Raw genomic sequence first — 13,602 nt, forward strand, 5'->3', positions numbered from 1 at the left:
GTAGAATATAGACTTAACGCAACACAGTAGCTATCAGAAAACTTAGGAGTGATGAGAGACGCAAGTAATGCTCATTTGATGAGGCCAAAGCTCATAGAGCTCAAAGAATAAGGGATGACTGCCATGAAAATATGCCGTTGTATTGACATGATAAACGATACAAATGAAGTACATGTGTTCCTATTTATAATAACTATTGAGCATTGATAACAAGTAACATAACAAACTAAGAGATTAACTAAGTAACAGAATTTTACTCTTCTAATAATAGCAAATATTTTTTTTTTTATTTTAAAAAAATCTCGAGATTGCAAATACAAGTGGACTAGAAAAGCACATAAGAGGGTGGAGGATTGATAGAGAAGAGGGACATAAAGGTTGAATGTTCTCATTTGTCAATGTAGTGTGAGTTTAGAGGCATAAGGAGGAGGACGTTAAGCTTTATTCATCCATTATCATGAAGTTTTCTTTTATATGATTGGAGGAAAGTTTCAGCATTTTCCTTGCATGTTTTTAAAAACAACAAAATATTTGCCACATAGATGTCCATTTAAAAAATTTCTATAACTTGATAACAAGAAAGTTTTATCCTTTCATAAATTTCCCTTTACTTTTAACTAAGTTTTTTAGACAAAGATTGAGTTTTGTAAATGAAAAAATACAATTAGAAAGAAGAGAATCTCATTAAAAGTGATCAATCAAATTTTTCAACAAAGATTAATCATTCATAAAATCGGTGAACACTTCTACGAATAACATATTTACCAAAAAAATAATAATGCTAAGGCCATAAAAAAGGAAGTTGATAGTAAGGACTAGCAGCTTAGACGTGTGTACATGAGACTACTAAAGGTTGGGTAGTCTGAATAGTGCCACGAAGAGTTGGACTGCGTCAAATTTGGGAACATCCCATTCCCCTGTGCGTGGTTTTGCTTCGACAGACGACAGTGAACAAAGGGGTTCAGTAGCATTGGAGTAGATTTGGGAACATCTGCTATGCATGATTTTGCTTCGGCAATGGACAATCAGATAGGAAATAGTAGTGGAGCAGATTTGGGAACGGGAGATGTTGAAGATTATCCATCATCCACCCTGGCTGAGCTTGTATTGTAGCAGCCACCAACAATTGCTCACTTGACAACAAGATTGGTGCCGGTCTATGTGATGTTTTTTTATTCAGTTAGCAATATTATTATTTATCTAGAAAAAAAATTGAGGAAAAATAGGAAAAAGGGTTGTGCGAGTCCGCGTTCTCATCTGAAGACCCAGGCCTTCCTTGTCATTCCGGTTCTGAACCCTTCGCATAGCCCACCTAATGCTGTGTTTGGTTGAGAGGATGCAAATAAAAATGATGAAAATAAAATAATATTTAAATTAAAGCAGAAACTAAAAGATGTGAAACTCATACGAAAGGCGCATACAATAATTTCTTTCCTATTTTTCTCTCCCTCCCCTCAACCGAACACAGCATAAAGGTTGTTTAGTGTGAGTCACTGAAGGTGGTTCTCGTGAAGTTCTCTTTGTGGGCTTGTGGCTAATGTTATCGGGTTAACTTTTTAGTAACCTTTTTATACATATAATTGTCGTTAAGTAAAAATACCGTTGTATGGTGGATAATGACACAAATGGAGAGATATCATTCAGGTCTTAACATTTGTTTTGTTCTTATTCTTATTGTGTCGCCAATTAAGGTTGACTATTTATTCATATATACATAGTGGTATAATAGAAAACAGAAGATGGTTTCAAGACTGAGTCATTAGATTCGCGCACAAACTTCTTCACTATTTTGAGCAGAAAAAGCGGAATATGCAACACTCGTGTAAACAGGAGAGAAGTTCTAAGCTTTTCCCCTTACTTCTGGAAGAGTGGACAAAAGTCCCTTTAGATGAAGAACATTATGTTTTCCAGGTCAGCATGCAATGTGTAAAATCCCTGTTCAAATGAAGCAGTTCGTGAAGCTGATGAAGCATCTTTAGAAGATGAAAATGCTGTTGACTTTGGAGATTGCATCCTGATCCTTGCTTCATGGTATAATCGTCCTCTATAAGCAGCAAGGTCAGCATAATACACAGGAGGGACTAATGATACAGGTTTAGTGCACTTTGCAAAGGTGAAACACATCTCGTATATTAGCTTCTGCAATAAATCAGATGTAAACTTGTGCTCGTCCCATAAGACATGGTAATGAGTAGGCTTGCTTGTACCTAGGTTTCCATAGTAACTACAAAGGTAGAAGTCAAACTCATAAGGGTGTATAACTTTTGTGTCGACAACTGTTCCCGGCAAAACATTGCCACTGGAAGATCCATCTCTCCAGCCCTCTGGAAAAAATCGAGTATGATGTCGTTTTTGTGTTACAATAAGAGTGATTGTTGGAAAGTAATTTACTCTTTGAAATACTCCCTTCAAATCTAGTAGCTCTTCATTAAGAACCATGTCAAACTGGTATTCGCTCACCCCATCACGAAAAATAACAATTCTTTCTGGCCTAACTCCATTCATCCTCCTATAGCATGCAACAAGCTCAAGACAAACATCCCCAAAGTTCAATATTTTCTCACTTCGATTGTATTGTGGGAAAACACGTGCTGCATAACGATTTGCAGCAGGCCAATTAACAGTAGCAACCACAGCTGCAATTGATGGACTCCTGGTGTCTTGATAACCAGGATGGTTGACATCAGCCCCTAAAAACATAACATCTCCTTCATCCTCAAAGTAAGGTAGTCCATTACTGAGCTCCACGTTACTGCCGCCAAGCTTGGCATTGATCTTGAGAGCCAGATTAGTATAAAATTTGTCCTCCCCTTCATTAGCACTATTAGACAAGCAGCATTGTGTCAGTATACCAAGTTTGGTCTCAGAAATCCACTTTAGGTACTTATAACCGGGACTTTTTTTAGCCATTACACAGAGAAGAAATTGCGGGTGAACTTGGTTATATTTACAAATGTAGTTAATTTTTTCAAGTAATTCGGATAGTAAATCATAACTCGCAAGTATCTTCATTGAAGATTCTTCATACCAAATGGGCTCCTGCATGTATATACCCAATTTCTTGTATTTACCAATAAGCTTTTGAATGAATTCCTTGCCTCTTAATTTGTACTTATATGGCCCACAACTAGTGAAATCAAGAACACCCCAATACTCAACTGGTTTACCTTCCACCATTGATTTTCCAGCAAGATTCCAGTGACATTTCTCCATATCCACTGTTAATTTGATTATCTTTCCATTTGGATCACCTAACTTCAACTCTGGAGGACCAAGTACACGTCCTACAATAGTTGTCATGGTTGTGTTGACACTTATTCCAAAATTTTGAATAAGATCACTGCCAAATGAAGATATTGAAAGTGAGACATGTCTCCTACATATCTTAGACCAAAATAGGGAAACAATTATATAATCATGAATATATCAACAGACATTTCAAGGTAATGAATACAAAATTGTGCAGGTTTGTACTTATATGCAAGCTAGAACAATTGCTATACATCTGAGCAATAATTTGATAATTTCATGATTTGAAAATTAATCAATCATAAATAAAAATTTAAGTGCATATGTTGCATTTCATCAGGAGTTCAATAGTATATTTTCCTAGGAGTCTAGCATTAGCAGAGCAATTCATGTTATTTAGCTAGGAGTCTAGCATTAGCAGTGCAATTCATGTTATTTAACTAGGAGTTTAATTATCAATTTTATTATACTGCTAGAAACACAGACAAAAATAATATTCTGTCCTGTCTTCTAAAGAAATCTGAGTCTCTTCATGTTCCTAGTCTTAAATAGATTCGAAGACTACCACTGTAAAGAGTAAAGTGTAGTTTTTTCCTGCTAGCAACTATGGTTTTCCATCATATTATTATGTTTCTTCTGATTAGTTTCTTGTTTAAATGATCCAAAGAATTGGACAACTTCCACTTTAGCAGTTAATAACAGAGCATATGGACCAAACTTGTTCAGTGACTTGAACCTGACACCTGGTAGATATTTCATGCTTGGTTGACAGATGTATTTCACGCAAAGTATGAAGTTTGGGGGGGGGGGGGGGGCATTTTCACCTTTTAATACCTATGCCTAATATGCACGTGGGCTGAAATAGTAATGTGTATGCAACCTGCAATTTACTCTTTAAATAAGTACCAAATGGTCTAAATCCATCAACGACATCGAATGCAACCTTAACTAAGAATCAAGGAAAGTAATAATACAAGTTCTAAAAGGCATACACGTTAAGAAATAATGCATTTGAAATGAAATTCCACTTACCTGCAAGGTCCATCACTAGATTGCACCATCTTTTGTATTGCACACTCCCTCTCATTTGGGTGAGCTAGTGACATTGCTTTCAATGTATTCGCAGAAATACCATCCAGACGCTCTTTGGGATATCTTTGGCCCTCAACCAAAACACAGAATTCCATGGGTACATAGTTCTTCTTCCTGTCTTTCCCTAAATCTAGACAAGGAATATCTTTGTACACGATATCCTTGCCATATTTTTCTTTAAAAAAGGTAATAAGACTAACATCATTTGAGTTCCATCCACCAGTATTGTCAATGGGAAAAGTGACATACCTAGTAATCATAGGTGTTAATCTTGAAATAATGTATTTCCGATTGCATTTACGATGAGTCACATTAACTTTCAATCCAATAAGTGCCTCCTCAATGAATTTTCTGAATTTTTCGAATTCATCCAATTTAAAGTTATCAATACGCTCATGCAAGAAATCCAAGACTGACATTTGCTTTCGAAAAGCCAATACTGAGTAGTCTACACATAAGGACAGACCCTGAGATGTAGGCTTCAAACTATGCTGAAACCCTCCAATAGCAATTATCCCGTGGTGAAGATCCTTCATTATGACAGGAGGATTTGTGGGATAGAAGTGTCGTCCTACAGAAACAGCACGTCTAGCTGGATTCTCTTTCACCACCACATCCATCCCTTGTAAAATGTCCCTAGGAATGGAGAGGTTATGCCCACTAAGATAGTCCATTAACTTGCAAAGCCTGAGTTTATTAACAAGAGTTAAGGTAACACTATATGAAATGGCCTTTTCATTCTCTCCTTCAGAGATCTCCACAGTAAAGGTCTCTTCTGGTAATTGTACAGCACTATAAATATTTTTTGCACCATCATGTGCAGTCATCTCCAAGGGCAACCTCTCAGGATCATCAGAAAACAGTTTCTCTCTGATCATGGACAGATCAGAATTTGATAATTTCTGAGGCTGGCCAAATTTTGAAGAAACCTTAGGTTTGACACCAACACTATAATGCATTATTATACTCTCTGGATCAAACTTAACTGGGAAATGATTGACACGAAGTCTGCTTGTTAGAATTGCTAACGTGCCACCATTGTCAGGTCTCTGAATAGGTGAAATTTTATCCTTTTTTTCAAGGGTACAAGTTGAGGCAGGTAACTGTTTCGATATCTGTAATTTTTCCAGTTTGGGAACTACAGAATCTGCAAGGAAAATTAATAGCTAAAAAACAAATCGACATAATAATAAACAAGACTTCCAATAATTTATATTTATATACATATACATCGGATGCCTATAAGGATAAAGCTCTAATGAAGATTGTTATCCTAGTTTGTTGTCCTCGTGCCTGTAATTCATAATAAAAAAAACTTAACATTGTGTTTCATTTTTTCTTGCTTTTTATTTTTTAAATTGATATACTTTTACTAATAATTACAAAAAATACCAACTCGCCTTCAAGAATTTCTAAAAAAAATAGCAAAAACAAAATTTAGGTCCTGTTTGGATAAACATCTCCAAAAGTACTTATAGATAAAACGAATTGAACTCCTACAAGCTAAAATCAACTTATGCACTTAACTTTTATACTCTCATTTAACATTTCCAAAACATCTTTTATACTCTCATTTAACGTTTCCAAAATATGGAATGCGTAAGTTGATTTTAACATACAGAAAAAATTCAATTCTTTTGCCTTTCTTGTTTTCTTATCTTATAAGCGCTTACCGAGAAGTTTATCATTGTTTTCATCATTTCGTTTGCAAATTCTTGAAAAGAGGAGACGAAGTGAAAACAAAGTCACGTTTTTGTAATTATCAGTAAAAACAAAAACCACTAAATTACCAATAATGCATGCTTAAACCGGACATAAGAGGAATCTTATTATAGTAGTTTCTACAGTACCTATTCCAAGTCTTAAACCACGAAACATGATAAAGAGAAAGTAAGTACCAAGCAGAAGGGAACATTTCTTTGAACAATGAATGCATATACCTGTAGCCGGAGGAGCAGGTCGTCGCCAAAGGTCGTTAGGGTCTCCGCGTCTTTCAACCCCGCCGCCGCCGCCGGAACTCGACGCCATACCTTTCCGAACGCCGTAATTCTGGTTCCACGGAAACGCCGTTGCCGTTGGTCTCGATCGCCTCCGTTCAGGTTCCCAAACACTCGCATTGGCATTCGCAATAGCACTCGCACTTGGCTTTGAGCGTCTCCATTCCGGTTGGAATAGCAACTCCTCTTCGACGACACGATTGGAAGGTTCTGAAAGAGGAGCACTAGGCCTTGGTCGCCGCCATTCAGGTTGCAGAACCACATCCTGCTCGGTTCTGGTTGGGCGCCGCCATTCTGGTCGCAGATTCGGTTCCTCTGGCGGTTTTTGCGGAATTCCTATTCCGGTTTTACCGCCTTGTTGTCCTTTGCCACCGCCACCGGCGCCGGTTTCCATCACTGCAATCAGTGATCGTGGAGTGAGGGTTAGTGAAATAAATGAGAAACCCAAAAGGAGGGAGATTATGCATGAATTGACTCCAGTGACCAAAATGCCCTGTCCCTTTATATACTTTTAGAAAAGTGACGCCCACCCTCTTTTCATTTCCATGTGTTTTCTTTAGATTGTTTGGTTCTGAAGAAAAAATAAATAAATGAAAGAATGAGAGAGAAAGTTTTAAAACTATACGTAGATTTTATATTTTTTTATCTATTTTAATTTAAATATTTTTTTAATTCGTTTTTCTTTCACATAATTAAATTCTTAGATAGTTTTGATTGATTTTCACAAATATTTCATTCGGCTAGTTAAAATAAAATACTCATTACCTTTTTCTTTATTAGCATTACTGAAAATACAGGTTACGCTCATGTCTGTATTCCTATTTTATTTTTTGTGTTTCTTTACACTCAATATTATGTATCTAAGTTTCTATTGACTTAAATATAAAAAATGCAGATATTTAGAAGATTGAAACATAAGCAATTTTTAACTAATTTAATTCTACTTAATGTTATTATTTTAAAAATATTCTTAAGTTAATTTAAATGTGAACATTATTTCGAATATGATTAAATATAGTTTAGGAAATTTATGTGAGCATAGATATTTTTTATTATCTTCGAAGGGAATACTTGCTTATATATACATGTTTTAACTTTTTGTGCATTTACTATTTAGTTATTAGTTCTTAAATTATGTTTTGGCGTCCGAAACTCTTTGGTCCTCTATTTGATTTAAACGAGGTAATTAATATTTTCTTCTTTCTCACCGCCAAGTTTTGTCTCAGCTTCATTTAGAACTTTTCCCCCACTGCATGAAATAAGAGAGTAAAATTAGGAGTGTGTGTGAAGGAAAATATTTTGGTGCATGTATTTGTAGTTTTACTTTTAGAATAAAAATATTTAATATATATTTTAAAAAGTTTGTATAAAACGGAAAAAATATGTTTTCTGTTTCTTAAATATTTTGTGAAAATAAAAAATAAAGTGAAAATAAAATGATACTTTTTACAAAATAAAAATGAAAATATATTTTTTATACGAAAATATTTTTTTTAGTAACTCCTTAAAAATGGATATATTAAATGTAAAAAAAATGTACAGTTTTCTTAATTCTTACTTTAAATATATTGGCACGCTGGCAACGATATTATACATTGCGCATATTAAGAACTATACATTAAAAATGTTAATTGTGACAAAAAAAAAAACTAGTAATTTGAAAACAATTATAAGAGACAATTACTTGATGACAGAAAAAAAAGTTTTAAAACTAAAAAAGATAAAATAAAAAGATATTAAAATAATTTAGAAGCCTTGGAAATTATTAAATTGGTATATTTCTAAAACTTAAAAAATGGTAAGTTTTAATTAATTAATATTATGTTTATTATTCTATTTTTTAATGCTTGTTTTTCTATATTTTAAGTATTTATTGTAATGTTATGATTATAATGATAATAAAGAAAGAAGAAGATTAAATTATATTTTGGATAAATAGTCATTTTTGTCCGTGAACGTACAGAGCGTTGATAAATTTGTTTCTGAATGTGTTATGCAAGTTCTTTCATTAATGAATAGATAGATTTGTCGCATATTTTTCATTTTCGGATATTAAAATTTAAATTTTTATCTTTCGAAGACGAATTTGTCAATGTTTTACACATTAAGAGATGAAAATAATTATTTGTGAAATATACTCACTAGCATCCATCAAGCTCTTGACACTTCTAATTGGCATCTCATGGCCCAATCGTCAATATTATTGGGAACCTTTCATAGAGAGTGGCAAATATCCTTCTAGCATGTATTTAGTAACCAATGTGTTGTCTGGTTAGTTAAGTTTGGGGTTCATCATCTCATTCTTTGTTTTTGTGGGATACATGCCCATATGCTATCTCTGCTTCTTTGTTGGCATGCAGTGAGTATTGCCTTTGCTAGGAGTTGGTTTTTTTTTTTTTAATCTTTTTTGAATGATAAAAAAATCCATGTTATATATAACAACATTAGAAATTTTAGTCATTTGCTTTGTTTGATCTATGTGTGGTTCTATTTTTGTTCAGAAAATTACTTCTTTCATCTCCTTTTTTGCTTCTTACACCCCCAAAAAGTCTTAAACTGCCAAAAATACTCCTCACTCTCTTAAACGCACAGGGCACCCTGCAATTGCACCTCTACTGCCCGTCCGCTCCTCCTTGCCAAACCAAACTTGGTGACCCAATCTTGATGGAGTCTTAGGCGTCCATGTCTTTGTCTAGGACCTTTAAGCACAAATGTGAGACACTGTACCTTTCTAGAAACATGATTGCGTAATGTACAATTTTTTTTTATACTTCCAAAAAATTGTTTCTAGAAAACAAAAATCATGTTTGCATGATGGTGGTGTCTACGTGTGTTGTTTGCGAGGTGTTGGGTAGTTGGAGTGCTGGTCCTTGCATGGTGTTGTGATGATGATGTTAGGTGTTTGGGTGGGTGGTTGGGTGAATGGGGGGTGTGCTTGGGAGAGGTAAGGGTATTTTTGTCTGTTTAAGACTGTTTGCAGGTACAGAAAGCAAAAGTCTCCCTCTCTTTGTTGCACTCGTAAGTTTCATGGATTGGGCCTTTGTTCATGGGCTTATGTGTTCGCTGTGTTGTTGGTCTAACTATGGAAAACGAAATAGCCTGTATTTGTAGCTTCATATTTTTATTTTATTTTAGTTAATACATCTTACCTTGTTGAAAATAAATGCTTGCAATATAAACTTATTATTTGTTATTTTATAATTGAATCGTAACTTTTACGATTACAATTGAATGTACTTATGAGTTATAAAATAACATGATTTGAGATGATTCACGATTCAAATATAAGTATATATAACCTTAGCACTTAAACATGTGACAAGTGGGGTGGTGGTTAAATTCTAGGTCTATGCATTTGGAAGAATATCTCTTAAGGAAAGGTTAGTTCCATAAATGAATTTCAATATCTCAAGAAATTCAATTAGAGTGTGTTTGGATAGGATAATTTAACTAGATAACCTATTTTTTTTTATAAGGAATTAAATTCTTTTTTATTAAAAGTAATTGTTTAGATATTTTAGTAAAATGAATTCAAAATTTTAGAATTTTAAAAGGAATTTTAGTTAGTTGAAAGAATAGAATTTTAAATTCTATCTTCAGAGAGTGAATTTCAAATTCTCTGAATCCATCAGCACAATGGACATCCTCTTCGCCCAGATCCAAGCTGACCTCCGCCAGTTTGGCGCCTTCCTCCAGGCCCTCCAGCAGTCCGCCGTGGGTCGCGACATCACCGTCATCGCCAAGACTGCTGTCAAGGAAATAGTCGCCGCCCCCGCCTTCGTTGTCTGCAAGAAGCTCACCTTTGACATCCGCCTCACCCCCGACCTCTGGGAGTCCGTTTGCAGCGACATCTGCACCGACCTCCACTTCCCCGATCCCGACGTTGTTGCTGTCGCCGTCTCCATCCTCGCTGCCATCCCCTCCTACCGCCTTGCCAAACTCATCTCCGACTGCAACAAGGAAATCTCCAACTGCTTCAACTCCCCCAACGACTCCCTCCGCTTCTCCGCCACTGAAACCCTAGGCTACGTCCTTGCCCACGACAACCTCGTCACCCTTTGCGAAAACAATGTCAACCTCCTCGACCGTGTCCCTGCCTAGTGGACCCACGTGGGGTCCAACATGCTTGACCGCTCCGACTGCTCGGTGTCGTTGGCGACTGTAGGATTTGAAATTGGAGCATTTGAAAGGAATCCAAACACAAAATTTTAAAAATAAATAAATTTAAATTGGAGCATTTGAAATTTTCAGAATTTAAAATTCTTAATTGTCTGATCCAAACACTCTTAGTGAACATTTCCATTAATTTCTTTTAATTTTTTTTACTTCACTATTATAACCTGCCCTGAATTGTTGTTATTAGCACCCCTAATTAACTAAATAACTTATTCATGAATTTTCATATGAATGTATTATAACCAAATAGCTATTCTCACTGTTTTAATTTTATTTGACATACATAACAATTTAAGTGTTTTTTGAACGTTAAAAAGTAAGGCCAGGGACCATCAATCCACCTTCCATCAATCCACCTTCTCTTTGGTCCTCTCTAGGTGGTTCCCTACCTGAAGCCGTATTGTGGGGGCTGAAAAGCTTGGATTGGAAGCAAGTGCTAGTCGACAATTTTCCTAATTAAGTTGATTTATTCTCTAACATCTATTTTATTGAATTTCCTAACCCTAATACTGATGTCCTTTAATTTAACCATATTAAACTAAAATTTAAGCGAATTAACCTTTACATGATCACATCACAACAATAAACCACACAAGATTTGTTTAATGATTCAACGACGGTTATACTTCCTTTATACAACGTTACATCATGGGTTGGATTATGCGATTTGAAGAGGAATCTTACCCAAGTTTAAATTTAGTAATTTATAATTTCTTTTCACGAATTTGTCTTAACCATAGGCAATTTCATTTTGTGGTCCCTCCCTCATATTCTCTTAGATGCCATGTTCTTGAGCAGATATTGAACGGTGGCTCATATCATCATATGCGCAGCAAGCTTTCACATTAACATTATTCCAACATTGCATACAAAAAAATTGTAATAAAGACTAACACGTGACGACGTGAACATTGCAAGGAGGGACGAAAGGGGGACCATACAGATAGTTCATGTATTTCATATAATTTTTTTTCTTGTATTGCTATCTTCTTTTGCAGTGCCAGCTGTTTTTAAATAGGTATGGGTTTCTCTAATATGCATTAGAGGACAACATTCGGGGGGGGGGGGGGGGGGGGGGTAGCCACTTTAATATAATGGCTACCAGTTTATACCAAAATCAACACAAGTCCACATATATGTAACATTTGTTGATTGATTTGTGATGAAAAATATTCTGGTCCAATCAAGAGACACTTGCCAAAATGCATTGGGGTCCCCCTATTGGATGATGCTTGAGACTTGAAGATGAGGAGGAATTATCATAGCAAGAATTTTTTTTCCTGCAGAATACCGGTAGAATGAGTAGGCACTCTCAATACTGTTGGTAGGACGCCAAAGATATGATGGGTTGCTAGTAAAAATCTATCAACAAATTAAATTACTATACAAGCCTAAACAAACCGCAAGCAATTTTATCTATCATAACTACTTAACTAGTTTTTGATCGTCATTAGATCTCCTTAAAGAAGGTTGTCCACCAAGTAGGATTTTAATAACTTAGGAGAATCAACCTCATTCATGGGAAAGGATAAATTAACTACAAATCCTTAGTTATATATGTGGACTATCAGCATAGGCCCATCCAAATTTTATAGGCTTAAACCGCGAGCGGTTTTATAATGTCAACTAATAAACTAGTACTTATCCAAGTGTCAAAGAGTCTCTTTGAGGGGAAGGTTACTCACCGAGCAAAATTTTAGTAGTATTAGGAAGAATCGATCCCCAAATTTATGGGGAGGATGAGTAAATTTTGTGTCATTAATTACTTGTGTCAATTTGCATTCACATAGCAAGAAAATATTGCTAATGGACAATGAAATCTCAAGTAGAGTTTCCTTTATGAGAAGAGCATATCAAGGATAACACTAAGTTGATTTTGAGTCCTTGTAGTCAAGTGATATTTGTCTTCGTGGGGAATCATAATTAAAGAATGATTGATGACTGATATGGTATTTACCACAAGTACACGCTAGCATGCTTTCATTGAAAAAATCATTCAAGTGATAGAAGAAGAACAATTATTTGGTTTAGCTTTAGTTGAACGAACTAGAGTGTGAACACTCGTTTCAACCTGAAAATATAAACCGTTTGATGTAGATTCAATAACAGTTCTACATATTTTACAGAGCTATCACAAAAAAATATTGAGAACACGATTAAGGAGGAATCAAGATCTTTCAGTCGTTTACTCAGATAAATTCTACTAGTGGAGTAAATTCTCATTGGCTAATGCCTATTAAATAAGTTTTATCTTTTCCTTAGAGAAAAGGAACTACATAGCAATAGAATAGGCTATCATAAGATTTATGATAAATACTGATTTTAATCTTTTAACGAAAATAATTTTACTTTTATATAAATTATGTTACAAACTACTCCTTAAAGGATAAAACTTGAACTTGCTACCTTAAAAAGTAAAACTCATGTTTTAACTTGTGAATAATGGTTGGGAAGGAAACTACACTAAAAGTTATTATTGATAAAATCAATGCATATTATATCCGTAACATATTTTTTAAATGTTGTATGTTAAAAAAAACTTAAATACAATTTCTTAAGTACCTTCACTGAATGTTGTTGTTCTTGAGTCAGAATTGAAGTTTCATTAATTTAACAATTTCATTATAAATGATTATACTAAAGATTAAAATATACTAATATTTACGTGGTAAAACTTTAATTCTGATTAGAAAATAATGCTAAAAATATATAAAGAATTGCATCTAAGTTTTTTCTCAGTTTAAAATAGTCATATCATGTTAGTCTTAAAAGCCAATATTTTAGGTTGGAGCTTACGAAAAAAAAATAAAGAATTGTTCCCTCCAAATTGGTTTCTTATAATGAATGATCACCATCATATTCACATAACTAGCCAATTATATGTCAAATTATTTGCAGTTTGTCTGCTATTCTTGACAAGAAATATATGGAGATTTTTTTATTTATTTTTATATCCAAGAGATTCTCTTTATTAGAAGAGATGGATGCTCACCTTGTCGCATTCTGGAACAAACAGTTGCACACAAAGAACTAAGTAGGAGAGAACTTATTATCCATGTGTAAACAAATAAAACAAAAACTGAAGTTT

The 13,602-nt window shown here is 34.6% G+C and overlaps 1 protein-coding gene across 1 annotated transcript; it reads right to left on the reverse strand.

Annotated features, from left to right (window-relative positions):
- Nucleotides 1-703: 703 nt before the first annotated feature.
- On the reverse strand, nt 704-7,008 carry LOC100783571 (protein argonaute 2). The gene is made up of 3 exons (XM_003547264.5): nt 6,282-7,008; nt 4,282-5,488; nt 704-3,340 (listed from the first exon to the last, which is right to left on the reverse strand). Exons 1-3 carry the CDS (start codon nt 6,730-6,732, stop codon nt 1,885-1,887), a joined length of 3,114 nt encoding a protein of 1,037 aa, XP_003547312.2. The 5' UTR covers nt 6,733-7,008; the 3' UTR covers nt 704-1,884.
- Nucleotides 7,009-13,602: the final 6,594 nt, after the last annotated feature.

The sequence above is a fragment of the Glycine max genome, chromosome 15, assembly GCF_000004515.6.
Source record: "Glycine max cultivar Williams 82 chromosome 15, Glycine_max_v4.0, whole genome shotgun sequence".
Lineage (NCBI taxonomy): Eukaryota > Viridiplantae > Streptophyta > Magnoliopsida > Fabales > Fabaceae > Glycine > Glycine max.

Bases quoted from the DNA above. Each gene is read 5' to 3' on its own strand.
- LOC100783571 (XM_003547264.5), bottom strand. From the start codon at position 6,732: ATGGAAACCGGCGCCGGTGGCGGTGGCAAAGGACAACAAGGCGGTAAA. The intron at 5,489-6,281 runs GTATATGCATTC...TTTTCCTTGCAG, and splicing joins ACCTGCTCCTCCGGCTACAG to ATTCTGTAGTTCCCAAACTG. The intron at 3,341-4,281 runs GTAAGTGGAATT...TTCATTTGGCAG, and splicing joins TCTAGTGATGGACCTTGCAG to TGATCTTATTCAAAATTTTG.